Source organism: Monodelphis domestica, chromosome 1 (genome assembly GCF_027887165.1).
Source record: "Monodelphis domestica isolate mMonDom1 chromosome 1, mMonDom1.pri, whole genome shotgun sequence".
In the NCBI taxonomy this organism is placed as follows: Eukaryota; Metazoa; Chordata; class Mammalia; order Didelphimorphia; family Didelphidae; genus Monodelphis; species Monodelphis domestica.
Genome location: NC_077227.1, coordinates 36,137,598 through 36,159,453, shown reverse-complemented (window position 1 = coordinate 36,159,453; position 21,856 = coordinate 36,137,598). Strand labels below are relative to the sequence as shown.

At 38.4% G+C, this 21,856-nt stretch overlaps 1 protein-coding gene across 3 annotated transcripts in view; it reads right to left on the bottom strand.

The window, feature by feature from the left end:
- Positions 1-21,856, bottom strand: part of TBC1D2B (TBC1 domain family member 2B) — an 84,314-nt gene that overhangs the window by 51,869 nt on the left and 10,589 nt on the right. For all 3 annotated transcript variants that reach the window (XM_007478021.3, XM_007478020.3, XM_056797226.1), the window contains exon 2: positions 12,414-12,567. In XM_007478021.3, coding sequence (XP_007478083.2) covers positions 12,414-12,567 — 154 coding nt within the window. The remainder of the gene's footprint in view (positions 1-12,413; positions 12,568-21,856) is intronic.

Sequence of the window (21,856 nt, the reverse complement as noted above, 5' to 3'; positions counted from 1 at the left end):
GAAAAAAGAACTCTGAATTGATGCAAAGTAAACAGAAATAGAACAATTTACACAGTCATTAAAAAAAACAACTCTGAAGAACTTTATTACTCTTATCAATAAAATAATTAAATCAGGGTCCAAGGGATTGAAGGTAAACCATGTCATTAACTTACTAGAAGTGATGGACTTAAAATGTAGAATGAGACTTAAATTTTTTCACATTTTTGTTATGAGTGTTTTATTGATCTTTTTTCTGTTCAACTGGGGAGGGTATTGAGAACAAAATATACTATGCTAAGTGCTTATAAAAATAAATAATTTTAATTGTGATAAATTCTTAATTGTATGTGAAAAAATGAGCTAATATTATTTATATAGATTAACTTCCTAAAATTATCAAAGATAAACTAAAATGACAGTCATTTATGTAGCTTATATTGCAGTAAATATCGCATATTAAATGTTAGTAGTAGAGAAAAGAGAGCAAAAAAATTTAGAATTTTAAATTGAGCAAGAATCTTATAGATCCATCTACTCCAACAGCTCATATTCTAGCTGATGACCAACAACGGTACCTAACAAGTTAGTAGTAGCACAACCAGGAGAAGAATCAGGTTGACTCCTACTCTGCTGAGGAAAGGGGCCTACTGATGCATTTATTTTATAGGAGAAAAATTCTATAACAGGAATAAACTAAATGCCTTTCTAATAATATCAAAGGTAAAGTATAGACGTCCATAATCACCATTACTATTCAATATCATGCCAGAAACAGCAGCTATAGTAATGAGACAAGAAAAAGAAATGGAGGGGATAGGCATAGGCAATGAGGAAACAAAATTATCACTTTTTGCACATGACACAATGGTTTACTTCAAGAACCCTGAAGAGTCAGCTAAAAAACTAATTAAAGGATATGATATAAATAAACCCACATAAATCAGCAGCATTTCAGATTTCAAATTACTACAGAAAGCATAAAATATTTGAGAGTCAACTTGCAAGGATACACAAAGGAACTTTTTCAATACTACTACAAATATTCTTCATACAAAAAGATAGATCTAAATAACTAGAAAAATATTAATTGCTCATGGGTCAGTCATGGCTAAGTCAATAGAGAAGGAAAAAATGAAGGAAGAAACTGAAAATAATGGTATAACTTGTTCAGTTCAAACAATTATCCCAATCCCTAGTCTACTCTTTTTTTTTTTTTTAAATAAAAACCCTTACCTTCCGTCTTGGAGTCAATACTGTGTATTGGCTCCAAGGCAGAAGAGTGGTAAGAGTAGGCAATGGGGGTCAAGTGACTTGCCCAGGGTCACACCGCTAGGAAGTGTCTGAGGTCAAATTTGAACCTAGGACCTCCCATCTCTAGGCCTGGCTCTCAATCCACTGAGCCACCCAGCTGCCCCCCCCCCAGTCTACTCTTATGACTCAGTCTCATCTAAACAATGGCCTAGGAAGTCTGCTCTCCTTTCATAGATTCTAAGTCCTGATTTCTGCTTATATATCATAATAATGATATATCATACTTTGTTGTTAGCTCAGGGGCTAATACAAAAATTTTCACATCTCTTCTGAGGGTAGTGTCTCCTTTTTCTATGTTGGAAGATAAAGGGAAAACAGCAATGAAAAGCCTGGATCTTCATTAGCTATACAGCTGGAAGAGACAGACCTGAACCTTTCTGTTTAGCCTATGTACACTGGACAGTTGGGAAAGCTCAGCCCCAGCATGGTTAAATGATTTGCCTCAAATAGACAGAGCCAGAATTCAAACCCAAGTTTCCTGACTCCAAATCCAGTGTTGTGTCAAATATAGTGGTAGCTGCCTGTAAATTCTGCCACCAGGGAGGTGAGACTGGCAGATCGCTTGAGTTCTAGAGCTCTTAGCTGGGCAGGGGTGGGGATGACACAACACTAAGTCTGGCACCAACATGGAGAGGGAGATAGATGACTAGGTTGCCTGGGGAAAGGTAAACCAGCCCAGGGTTGGAAACAAGCCAGATGCTGATTAATTATTGGATCAGTCCTCAAGTGGCCACTCTACTTGCAGCCTAGGTGAGAGATAACCAGTCTCCATCCTAACCCTCCACTCCACAACACGTCCTGCCCCACCAATCAGCATTATTTCTTCTAGAATAATCTTAGATCTACATGTGCAAATCATACAAGGAACGGCAACCACTATAGTAAGACAATAGAAAGGAAGGAGTTATGTTAAAAAGGCAACTTTTAAATTATTAGATTTAAAATGGAAAAAGAGGTGAGTTGTAAAAGAGATAAGTAACAAATTTATAAGGAGCTAAGTCAATTGTACAAAAGAACACTCGGGGTTTAAGGGGAAGGCAGAAGGAAGGTCCCAGGATCCCCTCTCCTCCCACCTAGAGCACTAAGCCTTCAGAGACTACAGGAACCTCTGGGCAGGCAAAGGCACTGGTCTGGAGGGTGTACCTTGTGGGCAGGGCTGTGCCAGGCTCAGAGCATCAAACACAGGTGGCAGGGAAGCAGCTGGAGAGAGAGCATAGAGTGGGAAGCCTGGTCAGAACAGTGGAGACCCTCCATATTGCTCCAGCCTTCCAGGAGGTTTTGGCCTCAGCACATCTAGCCCAACCCAGCTGAACTTAATCCCATCAAAAGTCTTCAGAGGTCAGGGAAACCCAAGCTCCAACACCCCTCCCTCATAGACTGCTGGACGTTAATCTAATCAAAAGCCTCCAGAGGACAGGGAAGCTCAAACTCCAACACCTCTCTCCAACATACTGCACTGAGAGATCTGACAAAGCTCCAAGAGGGGAGACTGACAGAAAGCCCCAAAAACCAAAAAAATGAGAGGAGCAAGAGCACATACAAATATGGGGAGCAAAGAAGGGGTAAATATGAGCAAACAACAGAAAAAGAAGAAAGAAATTACAATTGACAGCTTCTGTATAGGCAACAAACAAAGAGCAAACAGAACAGAGATGGGGCAAGCAATAAAACAGCAATTCCAGTGAATTGGATACAGGCTTTGGAAGAACTCAAAACGCAATAAAGAGAAGCTGAAGACAATTGGGAAAACAATTTAAAAACTAAGATAAGTCATGTGGAAACAGAGGCACTTGAACTAAAAAGAGAAAATAGTGTCCTGAAAGACAAAATCAATCAGCTTGAAAATGAGGCAAAGGAGATGAAAGTTGAGGCAAAGACGATGAAAGATGAGGCAAAGGAGATGAGAGATAAGGTAAAGAAAATAAAAGATGACCTCCAAAGAAAATCAGACCAGAAGGAGAAGGATGACCAAAAAGCCAGGGATGAAATCTAGTCGTTAAGAACCAGAATACAACAACTAGAATTAAATGACCTCACAAGGCAGCAGGACACTATAAAACAAAACCAAAAGGATGAAAAACTTGAGGAAAATATGAAGCATCTCATTCACAAAACAGAGGATTTAGAAAATTGCTTGAGGAGAGACAATTTAAGAATCATTGGTCTACCAGAAGACCATGACAAAAGAAAAAGGCTGGAAATAATACTACAGGAAATTATCCAAGAAAACTGCCCCGATATTCTAGAACAAGATGGAAAAGTGAAGATTGAAAGAATCCACAGATCACCTCCGGTCCTTAATCCCCAACTGACAACACCCAGGATTGTTATAGCCAAATTCAAGAACTATCAGACCAAAGAAAAGATATTACAAGCTGCCAAGAAGCCGTCATTCAGATACTATGGAACCACAGTGAGGATAACGCAGGATCTGGTTGCATCCACACTGAAGGACCAAAAGGCATGGAATGATATTCTGGAAAGCAAGGGAACTAGGTCTACAACCAAGAATCAACTACCATCAAAACAGACTATATTCTTAGAGGGGAAAAGTATGGTCATTCAACAAAATATAAGAATTCCAAAAATTTGTAAAGACCAGACATGAACAGAAAATTTGATGCCCAACCACAGAACTCAAGAGAATCATCAAAAGGTAATTAAAAAAGAGGGAAAAAAGAAAAACAAAACAAAAAACCCTCTTTTTTTTAAGAGACTCAATAATTTAAAATGTTATATATCCCTATAAGAAAAGAGGTCATTGGTAACTCTTAAAAATTGTTATTATCACCTGGGCAGCTAGAAGAATTACACATAGAGGGAACAGTGACAAACTGTATAGGATGAAAGGACTAGACATAAATAGGTATATAAATATATGTATACATAAATGCATATATGTGTGTGTACATATATATACACACAAGTAGAGCTTTAAAAAGAGGTTAATACTAAAAGAAATGGGAAAAGAAACAAAAGGAGGTAAATTTATATGTCACAAAGAAGCTCATGGTAGGAGGGGGGAAGAACATAAATACACTGGAAGGGTAAAGAGGTTGGAGATAGGAAATATTCAACTTACATGCATTGAAATTGACCCAAAGAGGGAAGAATAATCCAATCCATTGGGGCAGAGAATAGATTTGTGCCCTATAGGGGAGTAGAAGGGTAACAAATGGACTAGAGGGGAGGGAAGCTGTACAAGGGGGGGGGATAGTTTTAAAAAGACTGCAAAGAAAATAAGGGGAGGGAATAAGAAGGGAAGGAGGTAGAAAGGGTAGTAAAACAAGGGTGGGAACTAGGGGGAATGATTAAAAACAAACATTGGTGTAGAAGGAAATAATGAAAGAAGAAAAGGCAGGACTAGGAGTAGAAATCAAAATGCTGGGAAATACACTGCTGGTAAAATCATTACTCTGAATGTGAATGGAATGAACTCATCCATAAAACGCAAGTGAATAGAAGAGTGGATTAGAATCCAAAACCCTATCATATGCTGTCTATAAAAAACACACATGAGAAAGGTAGATGCGCATAGAGTGAAAGTAAGAGAGTGGAACCAAATCTATTGGGCATCAACTGATAAAAAGAAGGCAGGAGTCGAAATCATGATATCTGAAAAAGCCAAAGTAAAAATAAATCTAGTTAAAAGCAGTATAGACAATGAGAAAATATCAGTACTCAACATGTATGCACCAAATGGAATAACATCCAAATTTCTAAAGAAGAAACTAGTGGAGCTCAAGGATGAAATAGATAGAAAAACTATGCTAGTGGGAGACCTGAACCTTCCTCTATCTGAACTAGATAATTCAAACCAAAAAATAAATAAGAGGTAAGAGAAGTGAATGAAATCTTAGAAGAATTAGAGTTAATAGATATGTGGAGAAAAATAAATAGGGACAAAAATGAATACACCTTCTTTTCAATAGCACATGGTACATTCACAAAAATTGACCATGTATTAGGGCATAAAAACATTGCAAACAAGTGCAAGAGAGCAGAAATAATAAATGCAAACTTCTCAGATCACAATGCAATGAAAATAATAATTAGTAAGGGTACATGAAGAGGTAAATCAAAAATTAATTGGAAATTAAACAATACAATTCTCCAAAACTGGTTAAAGAACAAATTATAGAAACAATAACTTCATAGAAGAAAATGACAATGATGAGAAATCCTTTCAAAATTTATGGGATGCAGCCAAAGGAGTACTCCGAGGGAAATTTATATCCTTGAGTTCATATATTAACAAACTAGAGAGGGCAGAGGTCAATGAATTGGGCATGCAAATTAAAAAACTGGAAAATGAACAAATTAAAAATCCTCAGATGAAGACTAAATTAGAGATCCTAAAAATCAAAGGAGAAATTAATAAAATTGAAAGTCAAAGAACTACTGATTTAATAAATTAGACTAGAAGCTGGTACTTTGAAAAAACAAATAAAATAGACAAAGTATTGGTCAGTCTAATTAAAAAAAGGAAAGAAGAAAACCAAATTGACAGCATCCAAGATGAAAAGAGAGACCTCACATCTAATGAAGAGGAAAGTAAGGCAATCATTAAAAACTATTATGCCCAATTATATGGCAACAAATATGGCAATCTAGGTGATATGGATGAATACTTTAAATATAAATTGCCTAGGCTAATAGAGGAAGAAATAGATTACCTAAACAACCCCATATCAGAAAAAGAAATTGAACAAGCCATCAAAAAACTCCCTAAGAAAAAATCCCCAGGTCCAGATGAATTCACAAATGAATTCTATCAAACATTCAAAGAACAACTAATCCCAATATCATACAAACTATTTGACAGAATAAGCTAAGAAGGAGTTCTACCAAATTCATTTTACGACGCAAATATGGTACTGATCCCAAAGTCAGGAGGTCAAAAACAGAGAGAGAAAACTATAGACCAATCTCCTTAATGAATATAGATGCAAAAATCTTAAATAGGATATTAGCAAAAAGATTCCAGCAAGCCATCACAAGGATTATTCATTATGACCAGGTAGGATTCATACCAGGAATGCAAGGCTGGTTCAATATTAGGAAAACCATCCATATATAATTGACCATATTAACAAGCAAACAAACAAAAATCACATGATTATCTCAATAGATTCAGAAGAAGCCTTTGATAAAATATAACACCCATTCCTATTAAAAAAAACCAGAAAGTATAGGAATAGAAGGACCTTTCCTAAAAATAATAAACAGTATCTAAAACCATCAGCAAACATCATCTGCAATGGGGATAAACTAGAACTTTCCCAATAAGATCAGGAGTGAAACAAGGATGCTCATTGTCACCTCTATTATTTAACATTGTACTAGAAACACTAGCAGTAGCAATTAGAGAAGAAAAAGAAATTGAAGGTATTAAAATTGGCAATGAGGAGACCAAGCTATCACTCTTTGTGGATGATATGATGGTCTACTTAAAGAATCCTAGAGAATCAACCAAAAAGCTAATCAAAATGATCAACAATTTTAGCAAAGTTGCAGGATACAAAATAAACCTGCATAAGTCTTCATCATTTCTATATATCTTCAATCCATCTCAGCAGCAAGAATTAGAAAGAGAAATTCCATTTAAAATCACCCTAGACAATATAAAATACTTAGGAATCTATCTGCCAAGACAAACACAGGAAATATATGAACACAACTACAAAACACTCTCCACACAATTAAAACTAGATCTAAACAATTGGAAAAACATTGATTGCCCATGGGTGGGACAAGCTAACATAATAAAAGTGACAATCCTACCCAAATTAATTTACTTATTTAGTGCCATACCCATTGAACTACCAAAAAACTTTTTTACTGAATTAGAAAAAAAACATAACAAAGTTCATTTGGAACAAAAGATCAAGGATATCCAGGGAAATCATGAAAAAAATACAAAGGAAGGAGGACTTGCAGTCGCAGATCTCACACTATACTATAAAGCAGTGGTCATCAAAACAATTTGGTACTGGCTAAAAGACAGAAAGGAGGACCAGTGGAAGAGACTTGGGGTAAATGACTTCAGCAAGACAGTCTATAAGCCCAAAGATCCCAGTTTTGGGGACCAAAACCCACTATTTGATAAAAACTGCTGGGAAAATTGGAAGACAGTATGGGAGAGATTAGGTTTGGATCAACATCTCACACCCTACACCAAGATAAACTCAGAATGGGTGAATGACCTGAATATAAAGAAGGAAACTATAAGCAAATTAGGCAAACACAGAATTGTATACTTTTCAGATCTTTGGGAAAGGAAAGACTTTAAAACCAAGCAAGAGCTAGAAAAAAATCACAAAATGTAAAATCAATAATTTTGATTACATCAAATTAAAAAGTTTTTGTACAAATAAAACTAATGCATCCAAAATTAGAAGGGAAGCAACAAATTAGGAAATAATCTTCATTACAAAAACCTCTGACAAAGGTCTAATTACTCAAATTTATAAAGGGCTAAACCAATTGTACAAAAAAATCAAGCCATTCTCCAATTGATAAATGGGCAAGGGACATGGATAGGCAGTTCTCAGCCAAAGAAATCAAAACTATTAATAAGCACATGAAAAAGTGTTCTAAATCTCTTATAATCAGAGAAATGCAAATCAAAACAACTCTGAGGTATCACCTCACACCTAGCAGATTGGCTAACATGACAGCTATGGAAAGTAATGAATGCTGGAGGGGATGTGGCAAAGTGGGGACACTAATTCATTGCTGGTGGAGTGTGAATTGATCCAAACATTCTGGAGGGCAATCTGGAACTATGCCCAAAGGGTGATAAAAGACTGTCTGCCCTTTGATCCAGCCATAGCACTGCTGGGTTTGTACCCCAAAGAGATAATAAGGAAAAAGACATGTACAAAAATATTCATAGCTGTGCTCTTTGTGGTGGCCAAAAATTGGAAAATGAGGGGATGCTCTTCAATTGGGGAATGGCTGAACAAATTGTGGTATATGTTGGTGATGGAATACTATTGTGCTCAAAGGAATAATAAAGTGGAGGAATTCCATGTGAACTGGAACAACCTCCAGGAAGTGATGCAGAGCGAAAGGAGCAGAACCAGGAAAACATTGTATACAGAGACTGATACACTGTGGTACAATCGAATGTAATGGATTCCTCCATTAGTGGTAATGCAGTGATCCTGAACAACCCTGAGGGATCTATGAGAAAGAACATGATCCACATTCAGAGGAAAAACTGTGGGAGTAAAAACACTGAAGAAAAACAATTGCTTGAATACATGGATCGAAGGGATATGGTTGGGGATGGAGACTCTAAATGAACATCCTGGTGCAAACAACAACATGGAAATAGGTTCTGATCAAGGACACAAGTAATACCCAGTGAAATTGAGTGCTGGCTGCGGGAGGGGTGGGTGGAGGAGAGGGAGAGAAATAATGTGATTATTGTAACAAAGGAATTATGTTCTAAATTGACTAAATAAACTAATTCAAATGGGGAAAAAATTATTTAAAACAAAAAAAGAACACTAAAAAATCTACATTTTCTTCAAAGGAAAGAAAAGGAAGGAAAGAAGGAAGATTTATTAAGTATTTACTATGTGCCAGGCCTCTCTGCTCTGACCCAGGATATTAAAGCCACAACCTAAGGGGACCCTTTAAACATTTTCAAGTGCTTAAAGCACAGCTCTTTGCTTTATGTAATTCTCTCCCTGATTTTGTCACTAACTTGGTGTTTCCCCTCCAGGCCTCCATTTCCTTATCTGTCACACAAGGAAGTCAGACAAGAGGACCTCTGCTATCCCCTCCAGCACTTCAAAATGTTAAAGATTTACAAAGAATTTAAGGATCAGAAGATTTCCAAAGTATGCTCCCTCTCACTGGAAGGGTGCTGATGGTGGTGTTGGAGACCATCTCAGACCTTAGAGCCCCAGTATTGGTGGTACCAGTAATAATGAACAAACCACACACCCCACCCCCAGCCAGGCCTCCCATTTATGCAGTATTTTAGGCTTACAGAGCATGATTCTCACATTATGAGGCATGGAGGAGGAAGTCTAATTATTTCCAATTGACAGATGAAGAAACTGAGGACCCAAAGCATGTAGCTGGGCTCAGGGCACACCAACGCTTGCTCCATTACACCATGTTGCTACACTATTCCAAACTCCACTTGGACATACATGTATATTCTGTTCTGTAAGATAAATTATTAGTAGTTAAATAGGCTTCTAAAATTAATGAACTAAACAGTACAGCCTGTCTCTGGTTTACAATTAGTCAATATTAAGAGATAGGGGAAAGAACGCTAGACCAGGGGTCTAGAGACCTGGGTTCGGGGCCTATTTCTTTCTGTTGTCAGCAACTAGCTGCATGACTCTGGCCAAGTCCCTTCTCCCACCTTATTTTCATTTCCATATCTGCCCTTAATTCTAAACTAGACAAGGTTTCTAATTACATGTGCAGAGCAATGACGGGGTTTTTAGTCTATTGCTTCCTTTTATTCTTGCTGCCAAATCAAGAATACCCAAAATAACTTTGTTTTCTCAGTTTATCCTTGAGACATTTCAATCAGAGTCCAACAAATCATTCCCTGGCCCAGGAATGAATTATTGGTATTAGGATCCCCTGGAAACCTGCAAAGAAGCTCATAGTGGTGTCTGGCTCTTATATCCGAAAGCTCTGATGGTGCCTCTCCTTTCTACATTCACCAAGAAGAGGATCCAAGGCAAGTATACAGTTGGCAAATCTAACAGAATCTCCCTGCCCACCCACCAGGGCCTTGGCTTAAAAGAGGAATAGGCAGGATTTACCTGGGCCAAGCCAGTGCAACACAGTTAGGTTTCCAAGAGACTACAACTTGCTGGGCAAGCCTAGGCCTACTACCTAACCCACAGAGGCCAGAGGACCCTCATCTGGACAGTCCTTTATGTAACAATCTCTCCATAGTTCACAGTGGTTCTCTGGGCTGGGGAGTGTAAACATTGCTGTCCCATAAGATAAACTGGCACAGGCACAGAGGCAGTCAGTGGCAGATTTTCACTGGACTTCCAGATCTATTGAACTCATTTTACCACAGTTCTCTGAGATTCTTTTTTCCAGCTTTAGAGGATTAGCACATATAAAACTATGGAGCTAGAAGGAATCTTAGTGAGCTAATAGCCAAGTCTTTCATAGACTCAGCTTACATGTCAGCTGTTAGTAAGGCTGCTGAAACATTGGCACACAAATTTATGAAGTATCTATTGGTTGCGTGGACATCACAGCTCTATCAACTGAACAATGCAAGCAAATTAATTCTGTATTCTAAAGTGCAAGCATTTAGAGTTCACCAATCTGAACAAGAACAACCTCCTAGTTGGCATCTCTCTGTCATTTCTCTACCCCATGGAGCCCATCCTTCACATAGAGGCCAAAAAGATCTTTTTAATCAAAGGACTGACCTGGTCACTCTGCTCCTCAAGTGCTAGTGACTGCTCACCGTGCTGATTGGATCAAATATCCAGGCACTTGAGGCACTCCTTCCTCAGGAGGCCCAAAGCTATCATTGCCACCTTCTTCCAAACAGCTCTCTTCCACAGTCCAGTCAGGCTGGCTCATACAGGACCTTGTACTATCTGTCTCTGTACTTTGTCTGGTGATCCCCTATGCCCAACATGCATTTCCCACTTCTTCTCCATCTATTAGAACCCCTTGTTTCCATTAGGACTTGGGTTAAACACCATTTTCTACATGAAGTCTTTCCTGATTCCCCTTAGCTCTGAATAGTTCCTTACCTCCAAATTACCTTTCATCTCTTTAATATGTGATTTTTATATAAAGTATCCAATATGCTTTTAATGGGAAGGAAGGATTGATTAATAGTCACCCCAATTAACTGATTTCTCCCCAGCCCAGGGGACAGAATGACACTATAAAGTAAGGCATAAGTAAGAGGAACAACAAGGGGTTCTGGTCTTAAGTGATGTGCAAATGTTAACCCTTTAAAGAGAAAAAGACTTTCTTGAGTCGCTCTTGATGAATTTCAAGAATAGCCTAGCCACTGGTCAGCCTAACAACTGGCCACATTGCTAGTGGTCCTTGAAATGAAAAGCCAGCCACTCTCCAGGAAGAGTGAGACAGAACTAAGCAGTGTGAGCTCAGGCAATGGAAGAAGAGTTCAGTCCTTTGGAGGACATCATTCTGAACCTTGTGGAGCTGGAGGCGAAGAGGAGCAGAGAAATGACTGTTTTATTCTTTCCCTCCCCTCTCGTGGACAAGCCTGCTGAGGCAGAGCCACTTGCCCATACCCAGAAGGGAGAAGTCTCAGAGAGTCAAGGCACTGACCAGAGCAGCTTTGTCAGTGAAGAAAAGCTTTATGAGGAGAGAAGTTGCCTTCAGGCTATAAACTAAAGAAGGGAAAGGCTATTCATCTTTTTATGAGGAAGAATCCAAGAAGAAGCCACAAGCTACAGCCAGACAGAAGCTTCATAGCCTACTTCCCAATGAAGTTATTATGCCTGACAACAACCAACCATAACTACAGGACCAGACAAACAACTATTGATAGCCACAGGTACTCTTAGCATCTCTAAGACTAGCCAGAAGCAGGAACAACATAATGACATCAGCCACTGCGGGTGGGAGTGGGCTTGCCCTCCTTACTTGTATGCCCCTCCATACATGTGCCCCAGTTACACAAACATACCTTTCTATTTATACTCCATGTGTCTACTCTTCTCTCTGAGGGCATGTGCACTGGTAGGAGAGGATACCCCAAGTTTAGGTGATAACAGTTTACTGCTATTTTCTTTCTATATTATTTCACTAACTATCTTTGAACAAACTGTGACTTCTGGATGACTAGAAATAGCTAGCATATCAGTAGGGACACATGAGCCACGGTTCTGAATGGAAATGGGTTCAAATAGTAGTAGTGGGCCTTGAACCTTATTTGGGAGACACCTTCTTGTGCTACATCTTTTAAAAAGATCAAATACATTCTTCTTACATATGTTTACCTCTGGGTACATGTACTTAGCATTGTCAAAGTAGCTGGATTGGAAATGTAGATAATGTTAAAAAAAAGGTGTCAATAACATTTTTAACTGAATGACACTAATGACCTGTATAAGTTCTCTCAGTTTTTTCACCTGTGTTATCTTTGGCAACAAGACCTTTGGAAAAGTCACCAGGATTTGGGAAGGTCCTGCTGTCCCGCTTCACGGTATCAAGACTGTTGCAATATTCCCATCTCTTTTGCTGTAATTCTTGTAACCAGTAAGTCATGAGTTGACGGTTAGGAGCCTAGAAAGGAAGAAAAAATAACAATAGGATAATTATCTTCTAAGAAATTCAGAACAATATGGATTTATTCAGTTATGGCCAATTTTTTTGGCCATATTTTTGGCCAATGTTATATCTTTAAGAGAAAGGAAGGAGGAGAAAGAAGAAGTCAGAGGGAAGAGAAAGGGAATCTCATCGGGTAGAATTATTAAGACTATGCAATGACTTTTTCTAGAAGTTAGAGGCAGCAAGGTACAATAAAAAGAACAAAGGGGCAGCTAGGAGGTTCAGTGGACAGAGAGCCAGGCTCAGAGTTGGGAGGTCCAGGTTCAAATCTGTCTTCAGACACTTCCTAAGTATGTGACCTTGGGCAAGTCACTTAACCTCAACTGTTTAGTGTGAATCTTAAAATTTCTCAGACTCTACCTTAGAACATTTGGTTAAGGTTATTCCTCATTTTAAACAATGGAGGTACTTGGTCTTTTCATCAATGAGACTTGAAAGTCCTCCATGTCATTAAATATTCACTCCCCCTCCCCCCCAAAAGGATTATGCTCAGATTTGTTGGATAGGTTATCTTGCTTTTTTCTTTGTGGAAGCTGATAAATCTTGTGTGATCCTAACTGTAGCTCCACAGTATTTTGATTGTTTCTTTCTGATGGTTTACAATATTTCTTCTTGACCTGGGAGCTCTGGAATTTGGTATAACATTCCTGATGAAAAGACCAGAGCTAAATAGAAAATGTGACATTCAAACAGAAGCATTAAAAAATAATCATAAGGGACTTAATGTGGGAAGAGGATAACTCCTAAGAACTTTATCATTATTAGGGCATTTAGAAGAGGCATATACAGATAAAGGCACAGATGTGAATCAATTATATTGGGATACTCTCAAAAATAAGAACATAAGTGTGCGAAAGGAGGCACTGGGGAAAAGAGGAAGAGAGAGATAGAATGGAACAAATTTTCTCACATTAAGGAGGTATACAAGGAAAAGCATTTTTAATGGAAGGGAAAAGGCAGAGGTCGGCAATGCTTGAACCTCACTTTCATTGAATTTGGTTCAAAAAGGAAAGAATATATCAGTTGGATATAGAAATGACATGATGATGACCAACTGTGGAAGACTTGGCTATTGTAATCAATACAGATATCCTAGACAATTGTAAAAGACTTATGATGAAGAAATGCTATCCACATCCAGAGAGAGAATTGATTGATGAGTCCTATGTACAAATTGAAATATAATTTTCTCTCTTTATTTACTTTTTTTTTTGCAATTTGGTGTTCATGGAAATAATGTCTTTCATGATTTCAAAGGTAAAACGGATATATCATGTGGCTTCTTAGTGGGTGGGGGAGGGATGGGAGAGAAGGAGAGACTCTAGAATTCAAAATTTTAAAAGAATGTATTAATAAATAAAAATAAGTTTTAAAAAACTGAACAATGGAAATGAGGGAGGAAAATCAAGTAAAAGAATAATTTTCTACTCTCATTCATGAAAGAAAATAGGCCCCCAAGCTGGTGGAGGAGGAAATACTCTCTGGATCATGGAGGAATATTCCCCCTGGCTCAATTTCTTAGCAAAAAAAATCTTAACACTTCAGCTGTGTCTCACTGCTCTTGTTCCATTTTGCCAAGAAAGCTGTCATCTCCTTCTACTTTCATTTCTCATAAAACATCTAGTTTGGGATAATGTTCTCAAGAATGCTGCTGGGTAACCTACTTAGCCATCACCTAGAACAAGAGTAAATATAATCTTAAAAAAGCCAACTTTTTTTTTGCAGCACAAAGTAGTGACCAGAAGACTAGACTTGAGATGAGAAGACAACTAATAATCAAAATTGAATGTTGTAAAATTATAATGACCAGGCTTGGTCCCAAACAGAGATAGGGGAAGACACCTTTACCACTTTGTTGGCAGAAGAGAGAGACCAAGGGTATAGAACTCTACACATCATGTCAGACTTTTTCAATGTGTTGATTAATTTTTCACAATACCATCAAACTAGTTAAGTCATCCTTGACAGAATGGAGACATGCTGCTTGCAAGGAAACTCAGTAACTTCTAAGGTATTGTGGGGAAGAAAAAACTCAAGTATCTAGACTATGTTCAGTCTTACAAGTATCTAGACAATGTTCAGACCTTACATGTCCACACATTGGGGTATATGGGGTATTCAGGGAGGGCTGACACCTCTGGCTTGTGGAGTCCTTTTCAGGGCTGCTCATCTACCTTTGGTGTCTACCTTTCACCCAACTCTCACCTGTGGCTCTAAGAAGCTGTAGCAGGTGCAATGGCTACACCCTAGTAAAATGTCTCAGCAAATGGGATAAACCAGGTTGATGATAACCAACAGGTCTCAAACCCTTCTGTATGTTATGTTAAGAGAGATGTCTACCTTTGCCTACCTCTCATCTTTGACAGAATGGAAGGATAAGAACAATTTTTTCCAATGGCTATGAAGGTGGCTGAAGCAGGCATTGTGGAGTACATAGAGCTTGGTCAGCCATGGAAGACTCAAGGTCATCTACTGTAGTAGTCTTGACTTTGGTCATACCACTGGCATTCAATGATGCTGGTGGGAGAGTGAGACTGATGACTTTGTGTAACTGTGCCTCACCTAAATCCAGTTCATGCACAAGTCAAGACAACACCCTGTGATGCCATTGGTCCTCTTCAAAAACATACAGCAATCTCATGTGATTCTCATCACAACTTTATGAGGCAAGTAGGACCAATATATTGCTATTTTACCAATGAGGCTGAAAGGATGACTAGCATGTCCAAGGTGACTCCAGTACTCAAATGAGGGTGTAATCCCTTTGTTGGTGCTTCAGAGAATGGAGTATTTCAAAAATAGTCTTGTTAAACAGATGGACCTCTGTTTCAGGAAGAAGCCTGAAACCATTAAGAGAATTTTGAAGTTTCCTAATAACAATCCAATCTATTCACTTCCCTTCTGTTCAATTCTGAAATAGGGCAAGTGAATTTCTTTCAACTCTTCTCATGCTTCAGACAACCAGTGGGCCGAGGTTATACATTTTTTATTTATTTATTTTTTATTCATTTTATTTTTTAAAACCCTTACCTTCTGTCTTGGAAGAGTGGTAAGGGCTAGGCAATGGGGGTCAAGTGACTTGCCCAGGATCACACAGCTGGGAAGTGTCTGAGGTCAGACTTGAACCTAGGACCTCCCGTCTCTAGGCCTGGCTCTCAACCCACTGAGCTACCCAGCTGCCCCCTATACAATTTATTTTAAATCAGTGATAAATCTAAAAGAGGCCCTTACCAACAGGCTAGAAAATTGGCCATGCACTCTTGTCCTAGATATAGAGATAATCAGACAGAGGTATATATGTACATATGTATGTGTGTGATATAAATATATCTACACAGATGTATAGGCAAAAGAAGTTATTTTTTATGAGCCAGTGAATTTCTCTCCATGAAGGCAAATCACAGATAGTAGCTTGCTAAATACTGGCATATGGTTATCTCTTATCATTCATCTCTCTCTCTCTCTCTCTCTCTCTCTCTCTCTCTCTCTCTTTTTCTCTTTCTCTCTCATCTGAAATCTGCCTCTACAATTTCCACTGTGCAACTACTGAGGCGAAATAAACAGTCTAATCTAAAAACTCTAATCTCTCACATGGAATCCCTTCAGATACTTGAAGGCAGTTCTCTTGTCTCTCTAAATGTTTTCTTCTCCAGCCCAGGAATCCCTATGTTCTTCATTTGATCCCCTTTAGTAGGATATTAAGACCCTTGATCAGGAAGGTTGTTTTCCTTTGGATGCTTTCTTGTATATCCACATCCTTCCTGAAAAGTGGAACCCAGAGCTAAACTCAGTAATCTAGATCTTTTCTCATCTGGGCAGAGTATAGTGGATACTCTGGGTAGTAAATTGCAGAGCTTGGACTCACACCTACACGTCCCAGCCCTTTACACACAACACACTAATGTTTGGGCTTTGCAGACAAAAGGGATTCAAGAGTTTTTCAAAGTCCTGAGAACTACCCTCAGGGGCTAGTTCATCTACTGTTTTCCCCCCTTACACACTCATACACATATACACATATATCACATTTGCATACAAGGACATAAACATACACACCCATGTTACACACAGAGGCCATCCTAGACATTTCCTCAGGGAGGGTTAAACAAGTTTGTCTTGGATACCATCCAAAATTTTTTATTCGTGTACCAAATGGACTTTACAAGTATCTCTCCCAAAGTGATCCTCCGTACAGATTCAAAGACTATTTTATAATGAGTCATATTAACTTTCTAGGGTCAGGTATACTAGGAACTAGAGGAAATAGGAAAACTTCCTCTTCTAAGGCATTTACATCCTGAAAACAGATAAGACAAATGCTAATTCCATTTTTTTTAATATATTTTATTTGATCATTTCCAAGCATTATTCGTTAAAGACAAAGATCATTTTCTTTTCCTCCCCCCCACCCCCCATAGCTGACGCGTAAGTCCACTGGGCATTAGATGTTTTCTTGATTTGAACCCATTGCTTTGTTGATAGTATTTGCATTAGAGTGTTCATTTAGAGTCTATCCTCTGTCATGTCCCCTCAACCTCTGTATTCAGGCAGTTGCTTTTCCTCGGTGTTTCTACTCCCATAGTTTATCCTTTGCTTATGAATGGTGTTTTTTTCTCCTGGATCCCTGCAAGTTGTTCAGGGACATTACACCGCCATTAATGGAGACGTCCATTACGTTCGATTATACCACAGTGTATTAGTCTCTGTGTACAATGTTCTCCTGGTTCTGCTCCTCTCGCTCTGCATCACTTCCTGGAGGTTGTTCCAGTCTCCATGGAACTCCTCCACTTTATTATTCCTTTTAGCACAATAGTATTCCATCACCAACATATACCACAGTTTGTTCAGCCATTCCCCAATTGATGGGCATCCCCTCGTTTTCCAGTTTTGGGCCACCACAAAGAGCGCAGCTATGAATATTTTTGTATAAGTCTTTGTGTCCATTATCTCTTTGGGGTACAGACCCAGCAGTGCTATGGCTGGGTGCTAATTCCATTTTTTAAACCCAATTCGAGTTGGTCAGCTTTCTTCTTTTATACTTGCCCTTTATTTTTTAAAGTAACACTCTCCAAATCACTTGGCATAAGCAAGAGGATAGGCAGCCATGAGAAATGAAGGCTAAGCAACCAATATAGTGAGATGTCCCAGCTCTGAAGGCATTCTTGTACTGCTGGGTCAACCTTACACAGTAACATTACCTCTCCTATTCAGACTATCAAGTTCTACATAGGCAACAATTAGTTGTGAAAAAATAAGCCATGAATACAACTTTGTGATTTTAATCTTTTGTGGGCCTAAGGGAGGCAGTTGAGGTAGAATAAGGAATTTTTGGCACCACAAAAGCCTTCAGTAGCGTGTATATTTTTCTTAAAGGAAGGGAAGAGGTATCACGAAAGACCTCTGGCATAATCTCATAGGGTATGTAATTAAACAGGATAGTGAAAGGATGGGTCTCTCAGTTAGTTATAACCTAAACAAAACCTCTCAGCTGGCAATATTCCAAACCTCAAGTATTCTCAGCTAGGGCCCACCAGATTACTTCCATAGCTGGAATTAAGGCTCATCAGGAGACAGTCTTTGGACTCCAAAAAGAGCAATGACCAATAAGAGCCACACCACACTCTTCATTTTCTGAAGGACAAGGCTATACAATATGAGCCAGCATGAGACAGGTTTAAGCAATTTGTAGCATAGATCTTCTTATATTCTTTACCTCAAAACTTCATCTTCAGAACTTCCCTTTTTTCTAGGACACCATCAAAAGCACTGCAAACCTTCCAATTACCAAGGTGTGCGACTCCAGGATCATCCTTAACGCATACAGTGATGTATATCAAAATCTTGTCATTTCTATATCTGTTCCCTTTTCTCAACTCACAAAACCATTATCCTGGTTCAGTACCTGACCATCTTTCAGTCTGAACTATTACAATGGCCTTCTAATTGTTGTCTTTGCTTCAAGTATTTCCCCTACCTAAACTTGTTCTCTATTTAGTTACCAAAGTGATTTTCCAAAACCAAAGATATAATATCACTCCTCTACTGAAATTCAGTGGCTCCCTAGTGATTTGGGTTAAATAGTTCATGTTTATCTCATCCTTTAACATTTGTTTTCATATAAGTTTATAACACCATTTGGTTAAAGCAATAATACATTGTAAAATGGTACTCTATTGATAATTCAGCCCATCTAAAGGTAATTACTTTGTTAGGTAAGAATACTACTTGATCATGAACAAGATCTGTATATCTTCTAGAAATGCCTCAAATCATTGAGTAACAGACATGGTTATGTCCTGAGGAATTTGTATAGAAGAAGCTAATTCTGATCCAGATAGATTCCAAAGATCTGGAAGCTGAGAGGAAAAGAGTAGGATTATACAGACTGAGCCAAGAACTGGCAGCCTCAAGACAACCAGTGAGAGTAGAAAAAGAATGTAGGGCTGAATTATTGCAGGAAAGGAAGATCACTGGCTCTCCAGGCACAGAGGGGCAGAAGACCTATGTTTATGTCACCTATCCACCTACTTACTTAAGAACCATAGGAAGTCTAGAGAAAAGGGATGATTTTCCCAACTCCATAGATACTATAATTAGCTATTTCATTACCCAAATTTTCTAGTAACATGAATTTTGCCTCCTCAACTACAAAAAGGTCCAATGTTGAACTAAAGAAGAAAATTCCTAATTTTTACATAGAGATTAGACTCTGCCAAAATTCACAAAGCTCTCTATCTGTCATGATTACTTGGCGGTTTGGAATGATTGTGACTGAATTCATGATTTTTCATTTAAAATAACTCCCTAAGGCAGCAGAATGAGGAACAAGGTTGGCCTAAGGGGTGATTCTATTTTACTCTGAGCTTAAAATGAGCAACAAGGTGTTATAAATTTACAAATTCACAATAAATAAATACATTTCTATTAGGGATATAAGCTTAAAAAAAATTTTTTTATAGATAAGGATGAGCCTACAATCAAAAAATTATGGGGCCTAAGGAGTGATTCTATTTTACTCTGGGCTTAAAATGAGCAACAGGGGGCAGCTGGGTAGCTCAGTGGATTGAGTGCCAGGCCTAGGTTCAAGGTTCCTAGGTTCAAATCTGACCTCAGACACTTCCCAGCTGTGTGACTCGGGGCAAGTCACTTGACCCCCATTGCCTAGCCCTTACCACTCTTCTGCCTTGGAGCCAATACACAGTATTGACTCCAAGATGAAAGGTAAGGGTTTAAAAAAAAAATGAGCAACAAGGTGTTATAAATCTACAAACTCACAATAAATAAATACATTTCTATTAGGGATATAAGCTTAATTTTTTTTCCCCACAGATAAGGATGAGCCTACAATCGAAAAATTTTGGAGATTACTGGCCTATAAGATAAAATACAAATTCATCAGCTTGATTTTTAAGGCCTTCCAACAACCTAGTCTTTTAATAAATGTTTATCTAAACTGAACTTACCTTTCTTGTCTACTCCTTTTCAGGTATATACCACTCAACCTTTGCTTTGAATGTATGAATTCATCTGTATCCTGCAGAAAACTTTCTTCAGAGAGGAGGCTAAGTAATCCAGAACCACCTTCTCTGTGAAGCTTCTCTGCTTCCACAAACAGAAAGTACTTTCTCCCTTTTTCAACAGTCTGAAAGTACTTTGGATTTCTTTTGCCTTCCCAGACCCTAACTTCCATTTTACTTAGCTGTGTCTGTGTTATTTCCATATCACACACATATCAGTGAAGCTGACTGTAAATTCCTTGAGGTCAGTGACAGTGTCCTCACTTACCTTCAGATTCCCAGCACAAAATCTGGAACATTATTAGGCAATTCAGAAATATTTAATTGAACTAAACTAAGATGAAGAAGAACGGTGTCATTTTCTGCTTTTGTACTTTCCTCAAGGAGTAGAAAATGTGAAAGACTGTTGAAAATACTTTCTATTTCAAAAGAGCATGAAAGTCTGAGCTGTAAAATAAAATGTGGCCTCCAAATGACCACATCTACATTCCAATGTATTAGGAAAGCAGCTGGGTCATTTGGGTAAATCTGAGTTGGATCTGGAGCTAACCACTACGCAATTCAGGACAGTCAAAGTGCACAAGCTCCAATTTTGTTTGTTCAGGGTAAATAAAAACCCGTATGGCCACACCCAATATCATCTTGGGAGCTTTGCTCTTGGCTCTGCTACTAATAGTTTCAATGTGCAATCATTACAGATTTCGTTCCATGTTCTTGGCTCTACAAACATCATTATATTTTTGGAAACACATAGGAACTTTACAAAAGTGGAATAGAAAGATGTCAAGGCTAAACATTGTAGGTGAAATTATATCTGCTTCTAAAGGAAATATTTTAATATCTTGACCATAACCTGAAAACTTATATTAATCTCATCACACTACTGCCATGCACTATAGACTCAAAATGGGGTCCATAAGACTGTTATGTGATGGAAAAGTCCAGGCATCAGAGGGTTCAGAGCCACAAGGGTCTTCCTCTTTGGTGGTAGCAATGGCAAAACCACATGGACTGTATGAAATGCTGGGCCAGCCTCTAAGCTACCAGGCCTTCTTTTTAACCCTGCTTTTGTACCTCCTCAACTTCATGTATGGCAGGATATAGAGCCATAATGCCTGGGTTCAAACCACTTTCTAGCTGTGTGACTTTAAAAAAGTTACTTTGCTTCTCTGGGCTTCATTTCTTCAACTGCTAATTAAGGAGCTATGTCAGAAGATCTCTAAGGACCCTCCCAGCTTAATATTCTATGGCTCTGTGAGCTCCAATAGCATTTTTGTGGCAGCAATACCTACAAAATGAACGATGAACTTATTTGGGGAAGTGTTGACACAAGAGTGCAAAGAATAAACCTGGAAAGCACTGGTCTAGAGGAAATTCATTTGGATAAAGAGAAGGCATTCAAATACTAACCACTAAGTGTTAGATCAACCAGAAATACGTTCATGCTTCATGAAAAGAAGTTGCATTACCATCCATTTTGTCACTGCCTTAAGAGCCCTACGCATTTACATTTGTCCAATAGCTCAACCTTCCTATATGGGTCATTTCTCCCTTGACAGAAAGGACTACCTTGCTTTTCTATTTGTATTTCCAGTGCTGAGCCCAGTCATTTTCACAAAGTAAGCACTTAATAGATGATTTTTAATTCTTTCATTTATAGTATGGTATGGCCACAAAACATGGTACCCAAATCCATTTCTCATGGAAGACAATGAAGGCTTTTAACA